We start from the raw sequence: 21,694 nt of genomic DNA, 5'->3' as shown, positions 1-21,694 counted from the left end.
ACGCCGAGCTCAAAAGGTTCGCCATCACTGCCCTAGGAGGAAAAGACCACCTTCAGTTCAAGTATGAAGATGTGGAACCCAGCGGTGGAAAGTCAGGTGCATTCCACTCGGGCTCTTTGTCAGGCTTTCCTGGAGTTGGAGATTAACTTTAACCTCAAAGCCTAGCCAGTGAATATCACAGCAGCCAAGGCAATTGAAGTTGGTGGTAGAAAGATATGATCATCTTGGTTCTCCTCCCTCAACTGGAATCTTTCTTGGGGAGTCAGTCCAATAAACTGAAGAAAGTAGCAAGCTTATCACCTTTGTTGCTGAAAGGAAAAATATGCCTAAGCCACTGTGAAAAAGCTGTGAAAAATAATAAGCAAAAGCATGCTTAGAAGTGTGTCCTGACACCAATATATGACACAAGCCTCAAAGACTTGGTCTTCCCAAGTGAAATTGTGGGTAAGAGAATATGTGTGACACTGGATAGCAGTCAGTTTACTACCGAATGGTGAGAATTATGTGAAGAGGAGGGGCAGGCAAGAGAGGATGCCGTCACATAACAGATGCCTAACTCTTGGTTTCCTAGGGCTGACGGAACAGAGTACCACAACTGGGTGGCTTCAAACAGCAGACATTGTCTCACAGTTCTGGTGGCCAGAGGTCTGAAATCAAGGTGTCAGCAAGGTTATGCTTTCCCTGAGGCCACAGGTAGCCTCCTTCCTTGTCTGTTCTTAGCTCCCGGCAGTGACTGTCCATACTGAATTTCCTTGGATTACAGCTACATCTATCTTATCTCCGCCTCCATCATCACATGGCTTCCTCCTCTCAGGAGCCTTTTATGTCTTCATATGGCATTCTCCTCTCTTTTTACGGACACCAATCACAGATCAGGCTTACAAGAAATACTGAAGGGACTTCTTTAAGCTGAAATGGGAGAGAAAAATTAGTAACAGAAAAATCCGAAATATAAACCTCATTGGTAAAGGTAAATATATAGTAAAATTCAGAGTAATCTCCTGTTTTATAAACATAGTATGAAGTGTAAAGTAAAAGTAGTAAGACAAACTATCACTAAAATAATTTGTTAGTGGATACCCTAGGGCTTTAATACCCTACTTCTATCAGTGGATAGACCATCCAGACAGAAAACCGATATGGAAATGCTGACCTTAGACTGCACGTTGGATCAGAGAGATTTAACAGACATATACAAAGCATTCCACCCCAAAGCACACATGAAACATTCTCCAGGACAGACCATATGTTAGACCACAGAGTCTTAATATCCTTAAGAAGTCTGAAATCATCATCAAGCATCTTTTATGATCACAATGTTATGAAACTAGAAATTAATTATAAATGGAAAACTGGAAAATTCAGATATATGTGGAGATTAAACAACATGCTACTGAACTAACAGTCAAAGAATAAATCAAAAGAGAAATTAAAAAAAATACCTTGAGTCAAATGAAAATGGAACTAAAACATACTAAATTTATGGAATGCAGCAAAAGCAGGATATAAAAGGGAAGTTCCTGGTGATAAATGCCTACCAACAAAGATTTCTACTAAGTAAGCTAACTTTGCACCTTAAGGGAAAGGAAAAACAATAACAAACAAAACCCAAAGTTAGTAGGAAGAAGGAAATAAAAAAGATCAGAACAGAAATAAATAAAATAAAGATTAAAAGACAATAGAAAAAAAAATGAAACTAAGAGCTGGGGTTTTTTTGTTTGTTTGTTTTTTGTTTTTAAATAAGCAAAATTGTTAGGCCTCTATCTAGACTCACCAAGAAAGTGAGGGCTAACTAAATAGAATCAGAAATGAAAGCAGAGATGTTACAACTGAATACCACAGAAATACAAAAGATCATAAGAGACTACTATAAAAAATTATATGCCAATAAACTGGACAACCTAGAAGAAATAAATATCTAGAAACACACAACCTACCAAGATTGAATCATGACAAAGGAAATCTGAAAGGACTGATCACTAATGAGGAGATTGAATCAGTAATTAAAAATCTCCTAATAAAAGTCAAGGACTAGATGGCTTCACAGGTGAATTCTACCAAACGTTTAAGTAAGAATTAGTACCAAATTCTTCTCAAACTCTTCCAAACTACAGGAAAGGAGGGAACTCTTCCAAAATCATTTTATCAGGCCAGCATTACCCTGATACTAAAACCAAACAAGGAAACCACAAGAAAAGAAAATAAGCCCTGGCCAGGTAGCTCAGTTGGTTAGCACATCATCCTGATACACCACAGTTGTGGGGTTTGATGCCCCGTCAGGGCACATAGGAGAACCAACCAATGAATGCATAATTATATAAGTGGAACAACAACTTGACCTCTCTCTCTCTCTCTTTCTCTCTCTCTCTCTCTCTCCTCTCCAAAAAGAGAGAAAATAAAATAAAAATAAAAGGACAGGCCAATATCCCTTATGTATAGATGCAAAAATCCTCAACAACATTTTAGCAAACTAAATTCATCAGTAGATTAAAAGGTTCATACACCATGACCAAATGGGATTTATTCCAGGGATGCAACATTGGTTCCACATCCACAAATCAATCAGTGTGATGCATCACATTAATAAAAGGAAGACAGCAATCACATGCTCATTGTAGATGACTTGATGAACAAAAATCATTTGACAAAATTAAACATACATTTATAATAAAAACTGTCAGCAAAGTGAGCACAGAGGAAACATACCTCAATATAATAAAGGCCATATATGACAAGCCCATGGCTAACATACTCAGTGAAATGTTGAAAGCTTTTCCTTTAAGATTAGGAATAAGACAAGGATGCCTATTCTCACCACTTCTATTCAACACAGTCTTGAAAGCCCTAGCCAGAGCAAAAGGTACACGGAAAAGAAATAAAAGACATCCAGATAAGCATTTGCTTATTTGCAGATGAGATGATTTTATATATAGAAAACCCTAAAAACTCCATGAAAGGTTGTTAGAAATTGTAATGAACTCAGTACAGTTGCAGAATTCAAAATCAATATACAAAAATCTGTTGCTTTTCTATACACTAATAAAATATTTTCAAATAGAGAAATTAAGGTCCTGGCAGGTATGGCTCAGTTGGTTGGATGTCTTCCGGTGCACTGAAAGGTTGCCAGTTCGATTCCAGGTTAGGGCATGTGCCTGGGTTGCAGGCTTGATCTGGGTAGGGGGCACACAGGAGTCAGCCAATCCATGTTTCCCTCTCACATTGATATTTCTCTTTCTCCCTCTTCCTTTCTCTCTCTAAAAAACTCCCTTTCCAGCTTCTCTAACATCCTTTTGTTAAGTCCCAAAAATTAGAGGGAAAGGGGCAAACTCTTAACTCAAGATGTAGAATAGGACATTAGCTAGTGAGATAAGTCTTGTATACAGTGAATGGGAGAAGGACATATGAAACAAAGGAGGTTGAAAAAAACTCACCGTTAGGGTATGTGACATTATTATTAGAGTACAGATAAATTTAATTAAACATTTAGGGTACCGATTATTACAGTATTTATTTTATGAAGGAAAGATTTAGTAGCTTAAATCAACATACATTTATTATCTTTAGTTTTTATAGGTCAGGAATCTGGGTGACTTCGCTGAGTCCTCTGGTTCAGTTTCACTTAGAAGGTTGCAGTGATCTGGGGCTGGTCTGCTTCCATATGCGGTTATTAGTAGGAATCAGGTGCTCCTGGGTTGTTGGACTGAGGGCCTCAGTTCCTTGCTGGCTATTGGCTGGACACCTTCCTTAGTTCCTTGCTACGTAGGCCTCTCTGTGGGGTCACTCACAGCAGGCAGCCTGCGTCCCTCTGAGCAAGCAACGAAGAGAGGAAGACAACAAGCAAGTCAGGAGTGTAACTGCACAGAAACCTTATTTTCTTTAATGTGACCTTTCATTTTGATTTTTTGTTCCCTTTGACTCAAACTGGCCTCACTAGTTCCCTGACTCACCAACTCCCTCTCCCTTGCTTAGTCATTAAGCCCTCAGGACAATGAGGCTCTGGTCAGCATACAGTAGTTGGCCACAGAGAAAGAGATTCAGTCAAATCAGAGATAACGCCTAAGCCTCAGTTGTGTTTCAGCTCCAGATTGACCCCACTGACCACATCCTTTTTTAAAAAAATTTATTGTCTAAAGTTTTATATATGTCTCCTTTTTCCCCAATGACCTCCAGCCCCCAGCCATTCCCACCCCGGGCAAGCCCCCACCGCCCCAGTCCAACCACATCCTTATGAAACCAGATGAAGCAACCTGATGTCAGGACCAGACGCAATGATCAGCTACTCCCTACTCTAGTACTGACCAATCAGTGAAGACCACAATCCTGACTAACTCTCTTAGTCACTGGGATTAATGATTTTTCCCCTATGTAACCCATCTTCTTGAGGCCATCCCAGACCCAGGTCTTTGAGGATGAGCTACCTGTGACTCTGGGCATGGTGCCATCTTTTAATAAATCCTTACTTTCTTGATTACAAACTCCTGTTTGTGTCTTACTGGGCTTTGATGCGCCCAGGCAAACGGTTCCCTTTATTCTAGTAACAGGAGCCAGAATTCTTTTGACAACCCATCATTTCTGCCATATTCTGTCTGGTAGAAGGAAGAACCCAGGTCCAGCCCACATTCAAGGTGAGTATTAACAGGGCACAAACACCAGGGGCAGGATCATTGGTGCCATCTTAGAAGCTGCCTACCACATGGAGGAGCATAACCAGGGTCCAACTTTCAAAATCAGAAAAGTGTGGCAGATAAATGTTTATATCCAATATTGAGGAGGATGTACATTTTCTTACCTCACCAGCACATATTGAGTGTGGTTTTTTAATTAAATTTATTGGGGTGACATTGGTCAACATGAACATACAGGTTTCAGGTGTGGGTTTCTTCGTTATAAGATCTGTATATTGCACTGTGTGTCTACCACCCAACGTTTGTATTGTGCTATGCTAGCTACAAAAAGTGGAAAAGGTCTTTAAAAATTGAAAAGATGATCTATGAAAAGAATATGATGCAGGAGGGCTAAGATTATAAAATAAAAACTAAGGACAAAGAAAAGAATGAGGAAAATATCATACAAGGAAGGTGAATGACCATAGAGTGGAATTTCCACTTAAGCATTACAATGTTCTCAAAAGACCCAGGAGATAGGACGAGACAAATGAAATAGTTGCCATGATAAATGGCTTCTTGAAAACAACAGTTCCAATACATTTGACTGACCCGTCTACCAAACAACACTTGCTAAGGGGACAAAGTAGTATCTAATACCTGGGTGTGCCATTGTAAGGAACTTCTAGAGGCAATTGGCCAAAGCTCCTTTATATTTCAAAGGAGCAAACTGTATATTCAAAGACTTTATTTTCTTAAAAGAAGGAGTCTAAATGGGGGAAGAAAAATCAGAACCTTGGGGTAAATACTTTAGAAAAGGCTCTTTCCTAATCTAGGCAGGACTTGTGGTCTGGCTTCAACCTCTCTCAGCACTCACTGCTGGGCACATACTGCTGCAGCCACACTGGCCTCCAGGTCAGCAGAACACCAGTTCCTCCCCAGACCTCATTTCATTCAGTCCCCTGTTCCAATGGACTTGACTGCTATCTATAATAGCATAGACCTGCCCCTTCCTCTTACCTTGCTTTTATTTTTCTTCATGGTAGTTACCACTTTCTGAAATTATATTATGCCTTTTCTTTTTTAATCCTCACCTGAGGATATTTTTTCACTTTGATAATTATTTACTTATTTTAAAATATATTTTTACTGACAAGAGAGAATCATTGAGTCCCCTAATGGGGACAGAGCCTGCAACCCAGGCATGTACCCTGACCGGATAGGGAATCAAACCGTGACCTCCTGGTTCACAGGTAGATGCTCAACCATTAGAGAGAGTGGAAGGGAGGGAATAGGAAAGGAAGAGAGAGAGAGAGAGAGAGAGAGAGAGAGAGAGAGAGAGAGAAATAGAAAGAGAGATACATCGAGGTGAGAGAGACCCATTGATTGGTTGCCTCCCACAAAGGCCGGACCAGGGCAGGTGAGGTAAGTGCCCTTGACCAGGAATGGGACCTGCCATACTCTAACCACTGAGCAACCGGCCAGGCTATTTTAAAAATCTGTTTATTGCCTGATTCCTCCACTGAGACAAAAGCTCTATGAATTAAAGGCCTTTAGCTCACTGCTCTAGGACCTGGAAAAGCAATCCATTGCCTCTGGTCAATAGTATCTTGAGTGAATGAAAGAGAAAATATAGTAAGTGAAGCCCATAAAAACATGTCAGCAGCAATGCATAACAAAAAGGGCGAAATGTGAGGAATAAGCAATGACAATTTGGTAGAATTGTGTTAATACGAATTCATGTGTAAGTGAAGAATTTTTATACTTACGTATAATACGTAATTCATTTTTTAAAAATCCTGAAACACTCAAATGAGCGAATTTACTTGAAAATAGGACAATATACAAATCTTCCCGCAGAGCACTCCCTTTTCCTCTCGATGCGGTGTGCTAAGTTCTTGGGTATCCACCGGGAGCCTGAGCTCATCCTCCTCCTTTTATTAAAAGGTATTCTTGTCGCTATTCGATTGGCTGGCCCTCCGAGAAGCCCTATTTTCATTGGCCCCAACACCAGGCCATCACCGACTCGAGCACTCCATTGGTTCGCTCCGCAGACAGCTGCTGCCGCCCGCTTTCCGGCGGGAGGGGTTTCCCCGATGACGTCCATGGCACCGCCCGCCCACATTCCAAAGCCGGGGCCTAGACTGTCTGCGGCCCCAGCCTTTGGGGGCGGGGCGGACGGAGAAGAAGACTTCTGATTGGGTAGGGAAGGCGAGATGCGTATCTTATTGGTCACTGCCCTGGACGGAGGTGGAGTCGTGGGTGGGTCCGGGAGTCGGGCTGAGGAGCTCTGGGGAGACTCAAAGTTTGCGTCTGGAGCCGTAGTGGGAAGTGGGCTCACCGAGGAGGGGTTTTTCTCGCGGCGAGAGCCGTTCTCCTACCTTCACTGTGGATGTACACGCAGCTTTAACCCCTGCAGCCTTCGGCCCGATCCCTCGACTGCCTGTCTGCCCCGGGGGTTCTCAGGTCTCCGAGCACCCGGGACGGGAGCCCTGGGCCGACCCCTCCGGCGGGGGAGCGAACGTTTCCTTCCTCAGTGCACAAGCTCCACGCACACGCGCGCACACGCACTCACGCGCGGAGCCGGATCGCCCTTCGCGGCGCCGCAGCTAGCGCCCCCCTGCGCTCAGCATCCCCGGCCCCGCGCGCCTCGGACCACCATGGAGGTGCTGGAAAGCGGGGAGCAGAGCGCCCTGCAGTGGGACCGCAAGCTGAGCGAGCTGTCAGAGCCGGGGGACCCCGAGGCTCTCACGTACCCCACGGTGAGGACGCGGCGGGGCCGGGCGGGAGGCCGAGGAGGGGGAGTGTTGGCATCGGAGGAACAGCTGGGGACAGGGCGCTGGGATGCACATATTTGGGAAGAGGCTTGCCCAGAACGGAGAGATCTGGGGAGAGGCGTGGTTGTTGTTTTTTATCTGAACAGATAAAGGTGGGCAGCCGGACCTTTTAAACTTTCAATAGTAGCGGTGACCCTGTTGCCTTAGCAATTTGTACCACTCCCCCGGGCCTTTTCGCATCTGCAGGATCATTTCCTATTATCGTCAGTATTGTAAAGCCGGAGAAGGGTAAGGCGTTTTGAGGATAATGTGCCTCTGTTTTAGTTAGATTTTTGTGGGAAGGCTTTTAAAATCTAGACAAAATAAAGTAGTGTTTTCTTTCCTTGAGTGTCGTATTCTCTCTTTTCTTTACTTATTAATATTTCAACAAGTGCACGTGTGTGTGTGTGTGTGTGTGTGTGTGTGTGTGTGTTGGAAAGGCCCCTGGCATTGGAGGAAGATTGCTTTATTTGGCTCCTTTCACGGGACAGCCAAGAACTCTGCTTCCTCCCTCTTCAGAGGAAAGATCGGCGGAGGAGTGTGGAAAGTCTGAGGCAGTGGCATATTTCAGAAAGGCTTTGGAGAAGCTGGGACAGTGCACCAGTTCCTGCCTCAGAGACCCCTTCGGGGAGTACGCTGTCACAGAACAAAGACATTTCTTTGAAAGTTTTCAATCTCAATTTCTTGGTATTAAATTTGAAAAATGAAATTTTGTTTTTAGCAGCCGACACTGGGACTTTTTGTGAGATCTTTGTTTTTTTTTTATAAACACAGAAGTTTGTAATAGACGGGGGAGAGGTAAAAAGAGGGAAAGAGAGGGAGAAAGGGAGAGAAAACAACACTAATGAGAAAAGGAGAGGCTTGGTTATTTCCCCTTCGTGATTCTTTTAATGGGGTCAGCACCAGGATATTTGAAACTTTTGCAAAATGGCCTGCAGGCTCCACCTCTTTGGCCTTTGCCTCTGCCTGACATTATTTTGGGAAAAGGGACGAGGACTCCCTATGATTCCCACCAAAGCATCAGTGGTGGCTGAGGATGACTTGTTTAAAAAATGCAGAGTGCAGGGCTGAGAAGGAATGGTCGCTCACAAGCCAGATGTGTGGTGTGGTCTGCCTAGCCTGTCCCTAGGAGACAGCGTGGGCGCATTTGGATTGGGGGCCCAGATGTGCTTCCTGTTATCAGTACAGAACTTCGAGCACGTTAGCCCTCAAAAATCTCCTGATGATTGGATGCTCCAGATGTTTCTCTGACATGGGCTGCATTTTAACCATTTGCGGGGGGCAGCTCTTCTCTTTTGTTCTTACACTGAAAAATGTCTCATCCAGCAGCTATAATGTCACAGCTTCGAGATTGCCTCGAGCTGGTGGGATGAATTATGCACGGTCCTCCATATTTCCTTTCTTGGGCCCTGTGGCTTGCAAGTGTGAGATCACAGGCCAGGTTTTGAGATGCTCCCTGTGACTGTAACATTCACTCCTGACAGCTTAGACTGGCGCTAACATCTTCATGCACCATTTCAGGGACAGAGGCCCTTACGTTCCTTTTGGTATTAAGGGCTCAGTTTTCCTATTCATTGTTATGAAGCAGTGATGTGTGATTATTTTTCTTCTGATTTTATTTTTTAAATGACTTGATGTTCACCACTTGAGGACACATCTCGCTTCTGGGGAGCTCACTCATATAAAATGCCTCCCATGATTGCCTCAAGTCGTTGGCAACAAACCATGTATATGAATTAGTGTTGAAAGAGGTGTTGGATTTACTAGCACAGAGGACTGGATTATATTCCTTCTAAACTAAGGGGACTTTGGCAGAGATTTGAAAATAGATAACTCCCCATCTGTTTCTTGAACTCTGTTGGGTATCCAGTTGCAGAGCTGGTTATTACGGCCATTTGTCTGTAATGTGGAATGGACTGACCTCCAGGTAGGAAAAGGATGGCCTGATTATGCATTCATTCAAAGGTTTACTTGTGTTTTTTTTTTAATGAACAGTTATTGAATGTCTTCTGCATGCCAACACTGTTCTAAACAGTTTTGGATACATCAGTGAATAAAAGGAGGCAAAAAATTCCTGATCTTGAAAAGCTCACATTCGTGTGTGTGTGTGTGTGTGTGTGTGTGTGTGTGTGTGTGTGTGTGTAAGGGAAGATAAACAAGTGGAGGTCAGTGAAATAGCATATTAGACAATATACGTGCTATGGAAAAAGTAGAACAGGGGTGGGAGATGGAGGAAGGGCAAAATATGATATTGAATTGAGCAATCAGAATAAGCTTCAGATACAAGGGGATCTGAACAAAGGCTTGAAGGGGGAGAAAGTTATTTCAGTAGGATGAAAGGCAGAGCAAAGGCCCCACGGTGGGAGTGCATCTGGCATGCGCGTATGGTAACATCATTTTCTATTTTAGATTCCCCCCATTCTGGTCAATTATTTTCCCTGTTACGTGCAGGCTACTTATGAGGCACAGTGCCTATGTTTGGAATGACCCAGTAAACTCTTCAAGTTGAGTGGATTGGGCATTATATAGGGATAGGAGAGCCTGCAGGGAGGGTAAGACACAGATATAAATTAGGGAAGTGGCAAGATATGACAATGGCTTCCATCTATTGAGTATTTATTACCTGAAAGGGAGGGCTGGCTTCGAGAGCCTTCCGCCTGTGCAGCCCCACAGGCCCCTGCACTTGGTTTATGCTCTGCTGTCACTATCTTGCAATCCTTAATAGTTTCTGAATAACTTTCCATTTTGCATTGGGTCCTACGGATCATGAAGCTGGTTCTACTGAAAGGCATTGTATGCAACACTTTTCAAACATTATACCATTGAACCCTCTTCATGACCCAATGAAAGAGTCATTTTTGTTATTTTCATTTTACAATAAAGAAAACTGAGGCTTAGTGAGCTTAAGCGACTTGGTGGAAAGGTGCCACAGCTAATTATTGACAGAACCAGAATTTCAATTCAAGTCTGCCTGCCTTCAAAGCCCAAGTTCTTGCTTACCATTTCATATGAATGAAGGGTCCAGAGTTAAACAGAAAGAACAGAATCGGAGGCTGGGAGAAGATGCTGAGCCCGAACACTGCTAATATTTAACTGAGGTGATGGTGCCAGTCACCAAGCCTTCCTAGCGTGATCACTCTATTTGCTCTAAATGGGGATTTAGTTACCACATGCATGATTGCTAATGCCCTGTTGTAGCAAACCCGTGACCAATCCGATTTTAAAAACATAGAAGGTTTAAGTTGCCTGAGGCTGGGATTTTAAGGTCTCCCTGGCCTTCTGTGAGCCACCAGAAACAATGCTTTTCTCAATCATTTAGTCATGAAGAAGACTCCTGGTCCAGGAAGAACAAAGGCCCAAAGTCTACAAAATAATAAAGCACGAATAGAGTGAAAATGGGCTTGCTTGTTAGATCCTGAATTACTAGGGATTTGGCCTTCCTCTTGAAGCTTAAAAAATAGTTCCTATACACTTGATGAAATGTAGTACTTTTATGAACGTGACTTGGGGGACCAGAGGTCAAGAGAAGGGGAGGGAGAAGGAGTTATTTACACTCTACCCCTTTGTACTGTTCAGATTTTTAACCCCTGAATGTATTTAGAAAATGACAAATGATAATTTAAAGGTACTACATAAAACTGGACTAGAGGTTATTTTAGCCTGAATTTCCTTGAAGGCAGAGGGAGATCTGGTGTGGTATTAACACTCAGCACCACTCCAGTTGAGGGAGGCCTTTGGTGAAGAATAGAGAAGCAGGAGTGCTTTTGGGCAGGTGGAGGATTAACAGTGGGTTTGTAGGATAAACTTCCTGATCTTGATAACTTTCTTATATCTAAGTTTAATGATCTGGAAACAGGAATTTTTGTCAATTATTTTATTTTATTTTTTAAAGTATACAACAGGAACTACCAAGTCTTTCTAAAGATAATGACAAGTTCTTCTTGTTTTAAGTGCAAAATTCCTATAAATCCAGTTCTTTGTAAAATGATTTAGTTGTTATACTACTTGAATTTTGCGTCCAATTGGATCTTAAAGGGAAATGACTGATCCCAGACAGTGCTAGGTGGGGAGCTGAGGGGATGGTCAGCCTCCCTGGTGTCCGGATGTGAAGGTCGTCTGGTTTCCACATCTGTCACTGATTGCCAGGATGGAGGTGGCTCACCTCACAGGCTGATGGTTTCCTCTTCCTCTCCGCTGGTCCAGAGACGGGTAAGGCTCTAGTCTAGTGGGATACTGAAGCTTGTCGTTTGTTGTTTGTCTCCTGTTGTTGGCCCTTGGCTAGGTTCTGGGGGAAACCTGGGTCCTTGTGGCTTGAGAATATCATCACTTCTGGTCACCTGACCTCCACAAACTGAATAGAGGTAACAGTTTCCAGAAGGAGACAAAACTCTGAAGTATAATTTGTCTTTAAGGCCCTCCTTTCACCTTCATCTCTTTTGTGTTTCCTTTGTTTCTTGGACCCCAAGTGCTTACTATAATAATGTTCTCTTTCCAACATTTCCTCTTAATTTTGCTCCCAGGAAAGATTTGATAAGCTTACACTATTTAACAATAATTACTTCAAATCGAAAAGTTGAATCTCTAAATGGAGAGTTTAAGGCACTAGTTAGGTAACAGGGGAGAAATATTTGAGGAGTTGGTGATGAACCCTCACTACCCCTCTTCTATTCCATACATGTGGCTGTTATCCATAAAGTAGCCTTGCACATGTGTTGCTTATTTATCGATGTTCTAAAGGATTTTTATTGGCTTTGTGAAAAACCTTTGACCTATTATATTATTGTCTCTGAAATTGTTCTTACGCTGTTAACACGAGTTGGGGAAAGGTAGACTTGGGCATAGTCCTGAAAGATGAGAGTATGGTACTTGCCTTCTTTCTTGAAATATCCTGAGTGATAATATTCTATGCAGCTCTGATATGAAGTTGTTCTTGCAAGAGATAAAAGACATTACATATTGATTAATAATTGAATTAAATTACAATGCTTGTAGCTGCAAGTAACTGAATACTGATTGAGATTGCTTATATAATAAGTAAATTATTATGTCATATTGCAAGAGGCCTAGAAGTATATCTACTTGTTTGGCCCATTCAGCAACTCCTTAGTGTCATCATGAACCCAGATTCCATCCATCTATATGCAAATGCCATTTGGGGGGGCAACCTGAAGGCATCCCATATCCATGTGAATTACAGGTGTTCAATTCAAAATGACAATATCCAGAGGAAAAGAGGTTGTATCTTCCTTGTGTTCCTTCTTATGATGGAAGAAACTTTTTTCAGAAGCCCACCAGCTGATTTCTCTTTGAGCTTTATTGTTAAGGATTGGATCATATGACCATTCCTTCATCAATGACTGGAAAGAGGTTTACATGATTGGCTTAGTCACATGGGGATGGAGGAGATATTGGAGGCTCAATTACTGTGACCATTTATAATGACTATTAGTAAAATAAGTCTGAGTTGGCAGGTGTTTTTTTTTTATTAAACTAAAAGATAGTTTTTGTTTAACCAATGGCTTTTTTATCATAAAGATGGACTAGCAAATAGAAAATATTTTAAAATCCACAGTTAGCCTTAGGAGCAAATACTGTGCTACTACAAAGCTTTAAGAACATTATTTAGCCTGACCGGTTTGGCTCAGTGGATAGAGCGTCGGCCTGCGGACTGAAGGGTCTCGGGTTCGATTCTGGTCAAGGGCATGTACCTTGGTTGCGGGCACATCCCCAGTGGGGAGTGTGCAGGAGGCAGCTGATCGATGTTTCTCTCTCATCGATGTTTCTAACTCTCTATCCCTCTCCCTTCCTCTCTGTAAAAAAATCAATAAAATATATATATGTTTAAAAAGAACATTATTTAGCTGTACTAATAGTATCCAATGAAGGAAGACTATAGAGATGGCAATAGTCTCTGAAATGTATGCAAAGGTTATCATGGAGGGAGTACTGCTGTGTCCCAATTCACTCACTAGGAAATCTAGAATTAACAATATTATCTGAACTCTCGGCGCCAGAGTTAAATATCAGGGCTGGAGTTAACTAGCCGAGCCTGTAAACGTGCTCACCATGCAAGACAAGAGTGACTTGTACCGTTCCAGGTTTACACGAGCTCACATCAGCGGGTGGGAAGCTGAATGTCATTTTTCAAAGAAGCTGTTTTTCCAGTTGCTTGTGGCTATTCCAATATTGATAAGGGTGTGCCTGTTTGCAGGATGGCCCTGAGCTGTCTGCTGATTGTCTGGGGAAGAAGACCTGAGGCCTTCCTGGGCAGTTGGTGGCGAAAGGGCATGTGTGAATGACTTTATAAACGATGGAGCAGTGTCCACCTTCCCGACCTCTGTAGAGTTACAGTTGAAATGATGAGACCCACCATGGTTGTGTCAGCCTTGAACATATTGCTCCATCTCCCCGCTCACCACGTGCTCACAGGCTCTTTCAAGTGAAATTCCAAGTGACCTCAAGTTTCCCCTCAATGGAATTGTCTAGGTTATCCATGAGGTACGTAGGAGGTGAACCGTTTTATCTATGGAAAATCTGAAGCCCAGAGCGATAAAGAGGTTTGCTCAGCTGAAACACAAGGTCTTCTAGGACAGGAGACATGACCTTGTCTTTTCTGTGTTCCCACAACGCTTAACCAAGCACAGGATGCTCAGAGATACATCATAACTGCTCGATGCACTTTAAGTCGAGTGAGGCAGTCTTGGAGAATGGATAAGCTTGGTGGCCTTTGTTATTAATATAGTTTTTAAACTGCATTCTTGTAACTGCTTCTGCAAATCTGAAATTTTAGTGACTTGGGTAATTCCATGTCAGAATATTCCGTTGTTTAGTTGATAGAACAAGTCCTCTGATGACCTTGGGCATATTGCCTCACCACTGTCTGGCCCATAGTAGACACACTTTTCTACCCTCTCCCCGAAGTCGAGTGTCTTCTCTCTGGAACCTCAGGAGTCTGACATCATTCAGAAAGCACAGGGACCTATGATTATTCTCTCTCACGTATCTTTATTTCCTCTCCGCCCCATCTTCTACCTTTTGCTATAAACACAGGTCTCTGCCTTGAACACATGTTTGCCAGATGCCATTACTCCTTCTTGCTCATTTTTTCCCCTCTTGTTTACTGCTAGCTTTCCTCAAACAAGTGGTCAATAGCTACAGTCTCCATTTCCTTACTTTCTACTTACTCCTGCATCCTGTTTACTGGTTTCTACTGCTGCCAGAGGTGCTCCAACTTCTCCCTAACTGCTAAATCCAGTCTTTTCTCTGTCCTTGCCTGCTAGGCCTCATGGAAATATTTGTCAATGTTGACCACCAGGTCACCTTGTAACTCATTCTTTGGCTTCCATGACAGTCCGGTGGGTTTAATTTTTCCTCCTTCACTGGCTTCCTTACCACCTGTTAAAATGTGAGCACTTGGTACTTGGCCTTCTGTAATCTCTGTACAGTCCCCTGGGCTCCTCTATCAACTTTAATACAGGTGGATCTCAGATCTTTATATCTATTATTTTCAATAGTGGGAGATCTTTGGTTCCAAGATTGTGTGACCCAAGATTCTTCTGAGCCCTAATTAGCTGCAGAAAAGCTCTGGTTGGGTAACCCTTGAAACTTCATGATGCGTTACTCAGACTCAGAAGGGCTGTGGTACACTTTGATCCTCCTTATCACTGCACCCCGTTTATCTCAGGGAATGTTTAATGACTCAGCTTTCCTGCAGTGTGAACCTGTGAGAAACTCACGGGTCATTACTGGGACACAGCTGTTTCTAGAGTTAGTGTCACCCTTCACATGCAGACGTGTTTTGTCTGGCCTTGTGCTTATGCTTTGGCAGGGGAAGCCCATTGTGCTGTGCCCCAGTGGTACGTCTCATTTTTTTCCAGGACTATGAAGGTCAATGCAAAAGTCAGACATAACTTCTTAGATCATGTACAATATATTCCTCTGGCCCGTTAACTGCTGGAGAGCTCAGTTACAATTGCCTCGCTCTGAATTGCATGCATTTGAATTGCTCTATTCTGGAGTAATGTATTAATCCAAACTTTACTGACATTACTTTCAATTTTTTTTTTTAAGAATTGAGATGGGTTCCTCTGAGCTACCCAAGTTTCTATGCCTGCTTCTTGTTAGTGGCTCTTGGAAGAGAGTTTTTCTTTGTAGAATAAAGCATTTTGATGTGTGAGCTCATTATAGTACAAGTTACTTCATGTCCCTGGTCTCAGTGTCTCCATCTGTAAAATGCAGCATTTGTATTACACAGTCCCAAAGGTTCCTCTCACTCCCAGTTCCTGGTTGAGTTGTCATGCTCCTCTCCTGGAAAGTCTCTCATCTTAAAAAAAAAAAAAAAAAAAAGAGGCTGATTTAAGACAACAGGATTCTGTTGATTGCCTAGTAACTAGGCCCTAGTTCAGCCGTGGGCAAACTACGGCCCGCAGGCCGGATCCGGCCCATTTGAAATGAATAAAACTAAAAAAAAAAAAGACCGTACCCTTTTATGTAATGATGTTTACTTTGAATTTATATTAGTTCACACAAACACTCCATCCATGCTTTTGTTCCGGCCCTCCGGTCCAGTTTAAGAACCCATTGTGGCCCTCGAGTCAAAAAGTTTGCCCACCCCTGCCCTAGTTCATTGGGCAACTAATTGGCAGCTGTAGTTTTGCATTTTGCAGCTTCTGTTTTCTGACTTAAAACCTTGCCTCAGTAAAACCCAGACAAAATAAAGAATGGAAAAACAGAGAGGCACAGAGGTAGGAAACATATTTTTAACATCAGAAAAAAAATATCCCTCCTCAGACTTCTTGGCAAATAAGAGGAGTCTGGGGGGGAGGGGGGAGGGGAAGTCCGCAAACAGTTTCCTAGTTGTCTGAGTGGAAAATCCTGGTTTTGAACATTTCATATCTTGGAAATGTCTGAATAGTTTTTGTTTAAAGGGAAATTCCTTTTGGCTGAGAAAGAGCCCGCAGGATTCAAACTGATAGGGCGATGTTTTTAGAAAGCGTGGAGGAAATAAGGCTTTGTGGTAAAGGCTTCTCCCTGGCCAATTGTATTAAACAGAAATGTAAGTCCATGTTTACCAATCACAGTGTTTTAATGGTTCAGCCTTTAACTCCGTCGTTCTCGCTTCCTGACTGTGCATCCTGGGGAAGCATCTCCCACCGCTGGTCTTTCCTCCAATTTGACAAACTTAATGAACTGCTTTTTCAAGCCTATACATGGTCAAGGCAGGCAGATATACATTCTTGACCTTGTTGCTCTCCCAGTGGAGTGGGAAGGAAGATATGTAAACAAGCCATTAAATTATAATCATTAAATACCTGGTATACATTTTGCATTAGAGCGGTATTCAGAGTATTTCTGGAGCACAGAGAATGGAATAACAATTCTGAAGGAGATGGAGAATTGGGGAATACTTCACAAAGGAGGTGATATTTGCAGTGGGTCCTGAAGTTTAAATAGGAGTTCTCTAGGAAGTGGGAATAATGGGTACTGAGTAGGAATGTGTAAAACATCTTGGTTGAGTCTGGAAAAATCCAAGCAGTTTTATGCAGGTAGAGAGTAGTGTGCTCTGTGGGGAGTTTTGGGAGATAGGGCAAGATCATAAAAAGTTTGCGTGCTTTGTTAACCATTTGGACAATCTTTTGTGAGAAGTAGGGTGGAAGGCTTTTAAGGAGAGAGGGCTGGGAGAAGAAATATGTTTTAGAAAGGAAACCCTAGTGGTTATAAAGGATGGATTGGAGGGCAGAATTAACGGCAGCAAGATTATCTGCTGGTTGTTTCATATGTGAAGTAGATACCAAGAAGGCCTGAACAGGGAGGAGCACAGGAGCCTTAGTGACCCCAGGGGATGATCCAGAGATATGGGAGACTTCCTGTTTTCTGACTTGGTAACTGAGCTGATGGTGCTGCCATAGACCTAGAGGGGGAATATTTAGAGGAGGAATGGGTTTGATGAGGAAGATAATGAGTTCAGTTTTGGACATGGGGATTCTGATGTGCTCATCGAACATTCTGGTACCTAAAAGGCATTTGGAAATTTGGGTCTGGAGTTCTGGAGAAAGATGTGAACTGGAGATGTAGATTTGGGTGTTGCGAAGCTAATATCTCATACTAGATGCCCAGAGCACAAAATTTGTGCGGGAGGAGGTGGGGGGTCCCCTCAGCCCAGCCTGCACCCTTTCCAATGCGGGACCCCTTGGGGGATGTTCGACTGCCAGGATTGGGCCTAAACCAGCAGTCAGACATCTCTCTCACAATCCGAGACCACTGGCTCTTAACTGCTCGCCTGCCTGCCTGCCTGCCTGCCTGGTCACCCCTAACTGCCTACCCCGCTGTCCTGGTCACCCCTTACTGCCCCCCCTGCCAGCCTGGTCTCCCTTAACAGCCCCCTCCCCCCCACACCAGCCTGGTCATTCCTCACTGCCCCCCTCTGCTGGCCTGGTCGCCCCTCACTGCCCCCCCTGCCAGCCTGGTTGCCCCAAACTGCCCCCCCGCCCCAGGGGCCTGATTGCCCCATGCAGCCTGTTCGGTCATCCGTTCAGTTGCGATGGTCACTTAGGCTTTTATATATATAGACTAGGGGCCCGGTGCATGAAATTCGTGCACTGGGTGTGTGTGGGGGGGAGTGTCCCTCAGCCAGCCTGCCCCCTCTCACATACTGGGAGCCCTCAGGCGTTGACCCCCATCACCCTCCAATCGCAGGATTGGCCCCTTGCCCAGGCCTGACGCCTCTGACAGAGGCGTCAGGCCTGGGCAGGGGACCCTCATTTCCCCCCATCACTGGTTCTGCCCCCAGCCCAGGCCTGATGCCTCTGGCCCAGGCATCAGGCCTGGGCAGGGGACCCCCAGACCCCTCCGATTGCTGGCTCTGCCCCTTGCCCAGGCCTGATGCCTCAGCCAGAGGTGTAGACCCCCATCACCCTCTGATCACCTGATCGGCCCCTTGCCCAGGCCTGACGCCTCCACCAGAGGTGTCAGGCTTGGACAGGGGACCCCCATCTCCCCCCGATCACTGGCTCTGGCCCCCGCCCAGGCCTGAGGCCTCTGGCCCAGGAATCATGCCTGGGCAGGGGACCCCCATCTCCCTCTGATCGCTTGCTCCACCCCCCGCCCAAGCCTGACGCCTCTGACCCAGGCTTCAGGCCTGGGCAAGGGGACCATCATATCCCCCCAAACCCCGGCTCAGCCACCCGCCCAGGCCTGATGCCTCGGCCAGAGGAGTTGACCCTCATCACCCTCCGATCACCAATCACCGGATCGGCCCCTTGACCAGGCCTGAGGCCTCCGGCAGAGGTGTCAGGCCTGGGCAGGGGACCCCCAGCTCCCTGCGGTTGCAGGCTCCGCCCCTGCCCAGGCCTAACACCTCTGGCCTAGGCTTCTGGCCCGGGCAGCGGGGACCCGCAGCTGCAGCGGCCCCGCGATCGTGGGCTCCGCTTTAGGCCCAGGCAAGGGACCCCTAGCTCCCGGGACTGCCAGCTTCGACCGTGCCCAGCTCCCATCGCTGGCTCCACCCCTACTTCCTGCTATCACTGGCCAGGGCGGCAAAGGCGCCTGATTCTCCGATCATGGCTGGGGGGCAGAGCAAAGGCGGCCCCAGGGCCGCCTTTGCCCTGCCCCCCAGCTCTTAGCTCCCCCTTGGGTTTCCGATCACTGTCAGTGGCAGGGGGCTTCTTCCTGCTTTCCCTTTCGCCTCCCTGCATTGTGCCTACATATGCAAATTAACTGCCAATCATAGTTGGCAGTTAACTGCCAATCATAGTTGGAAGTTAATTTGCATATAGCCCTGATTAGCCAATGAAAAGGGTATCGTCGTACGCCAATTACGATTTTTCTCTTTTATTAGTGTAGATAAGATGGACCTGGGAGCTCAGGCTGAGAGTGAGGAGTGTGACAGAAAGGCTGAGGGTGGAGCCCTGGGGGACACTGGAGGGGTTAGCTGGGGAACTGGAATCTGCAGATGGAACTCAGAAAGAAAAGGCAGGGAAGTGTGGAGAAAGTCCAAGCCAGTCCCATCACAGGCCCCAGAGCAGGAAGAGTTGCTGCAGGCTGGTCAAGATCAGGGCTGAGTGTGCTCTCCAGCTGCCCTCTAAGCCCTCCAAGCCTGGTGTGCGAGGTCGCGCAGGCCAGTGCCTGCATTTTGGCCACAGAGGCCTCCCTGTGCTCTGTACCCATGGGCATGCTGTGTGACATTGTGCCTAGGCAGTGGAGACCTTGCTTCCAGGTGAGATTAGAAGCTGCAGAAGGGCAGGGACTGAGGAACATGCCTGGTGAATAAAGTGCAACACTGCCTTTTTCCTTCATTTTTCTCTTGTGCAAGATTAAAAGCAATGCTCCAAATTGCCCTTGGAAGCCGTCACTGGTACCTGTGCAGTTTTATGAGGGTCCTTCCTTCATTCTTCTCTCCAGGCCGAGTCCATCCATCTACCTCTGATGTCCTTGTCATCGGTGAGGAGAACTTTGTGCCTTGTGCGTGTCATTTATGGTTCACAGGCTCGGGGGTATGCAAAAGAGTGGTCTCTGGACTCAAACCTGTGAAAGAGTGGTCGGATTTATAAATGACTGTAAGGTTTGAACCTTTTCCTCTATTTCTTCTGATTCTCCCACTGAGATAGCATCAAGTGGATCCACTGGCTGCCAAAGATGAGTTTGATCACAGAGCCATCAGCAATATTCAAATGACAGAAAAACAGGAAAAAACTCATTGGCTCTGTTTTTGTAGGACATACTAATGGGGGCAGGAAAGGACAAATGGTTGTGTAATAAGAATATGAGTCTGAGGACGTTCCAATGAAAGGAACATTCAAATAAATAGTGCAGCTTCAAAGAAAATGTGTAGCTACCAGCAGGACTTACAAAGGGGCCTCTGGTCAAGCCCCCTGCAGCCCTCCCCATGCCCCTGCGTGCCGGGGCTGGCTTCCACCTTTGCTCTCTGCTGCCCTGTCTCTGGGATGTTGCTTTTATCTCCAGTTTGCTCTGGCCCTGGGAGGTCAGGGACAGGCTTAGGAGGAGGAGCTCTGCAGCCAGGGCTGACGTGAGGGCCTAGGAAAGGGAGCTGGGGCGGAAGGAGAATGCTGCTTCCCGCCTGCCCAGGGAGGAGGCAGCTTCACCCTGCAGTTCAGCTGTCATGTTGGTTTTGTGATCTCTTGGCTGCCTGGAAATCAGGTTAGTTCTTACTACATTATCCTATATAATAAAAGCCTAATATGCAAATTGTTCCCTAGGGTGGTCGTTCTACCTGGAGTTCGACAGCTCGCTGTGACGTGCGCTGACCACCAGGGGGTGGCCCAGAACATGGCGGGTGTCGGCGACACACTGTGACTCCCGGCTACCTGGGGGTGGGGGCGATGGAGATGGAAGTGTGGTGAGAATGTGGGGTGTCCACCCGAGCTTGCTCTAATACACCCCCCCCCCCCGCTACCTTCCCCCGGGATGCCAGGGCTCATGTGCTGGGGAAGCCCCTGTGCTCAGGTGCCAGGCATCCACAAGGAGCCCGCCCTGCACCCGCGCGGCCTCTTTTGGGTGATCCGGGCTGTAGCCACAGGGACTGCGTTGGCCGGTTGGGCTCCCAGTGGGTTTGTGCAGGAGCTGGTCTGCAAGGGCGGCTGGGAGAGAGCGCACTGCCCGCCTGGCTTCCATGTGGTGCCACTGGGCGGCCAGAGACCCATGCTGCACCCTGGCCCGTGGTGTCTGTCCGTGCTCACCGCATCTCTGTGTGGGTATGCAGGCGCTGTGACTCACGTGGAGGTGCTGCCCGGGACCCAGAGGTTAGCTGGGACCTGCCCTTCCACACCAGATGCTAGCACTTCAATTGCTGACCAGGCCTAGGGACCGTACCCATGCACCAAATTTGTGCACTTGGCCTCTAGTTTCAGTAATAAAATGTCTTGGGAGGTTGAAGCACCTATGTTACAAGCTATAAAGAAATAGACTTAATTTTTTAGAACAGTGTTAGGTTCACAGTGTTAGGTTAGAGCAGAACGGATAGAAAGTGTTCCTATGCACTCCTTATTCTCTCCCCGCCATGCACAACCTCCTCCACAGGCAAACATGCCACTGTTATAAACTTTTGGGTTGTGGATTCATCAACTGGGGTTACCTGTGGCAGCTTTTGTTTTAACTTTGCTTTTAAAAATTAGTCACAGACAAGCTTCCTTTTGTAGTCCAAGAAGACAAATTGGCCCACAAGAGTCTTAAACATGTGTGTGTATGTGTGTGTGTGTGTGTGTGTGTGTGTGTGTGTGTGTAGGATTTTTTTTTGATCTTGTTTTAATAAAAACTTAT

General features: G+C 45.4%; 1 protein-coding gene across 1 annotated transcript in view; it reads left to right on the top strand.

The window, feature by feature from the left end:
• Positions 1-6,909: 6,909 nt before the first annotated feature.
• CREB3L2 (cAMP responsive element binding protein 3 like 2) overlaps positions 6,910-21,694 on the top strand; it is a 118,602-nt gene continuing 103,817 nt past the window's right edge. Inside the window, exon 1 of the mRNA XM_059711900.1 lies at positions 6,910-7,366. Coding sequence (XP_059567883.1) covers positions 7,265-7,366 — 102 coding nt within the window. The 5' untranslated portion in view covers positions 6,910-7,264. The remainder of the gene's footprint in view (positions 7,367-21,694) is intronic.

Source organism: Myotis daubentonii, chromosome 10 (assembly GCF_963259705.1).
Source record: "Myotis daubentonii chromosome 10, mMyoDau2.1, whole genome shotgun sequence".
In the NCBI taxonomy this organism is placed as follows: Eukaryota; Metazoa; Chordata; class Mammalia; order Chiroptera; family Vespertilionidae; genus Myotis; species Myotis daubentonii.
Note: the sequence above shows the minus strand (reverse complement) of the source record. Positions and strands in the feature narration are given on the sequence as shown.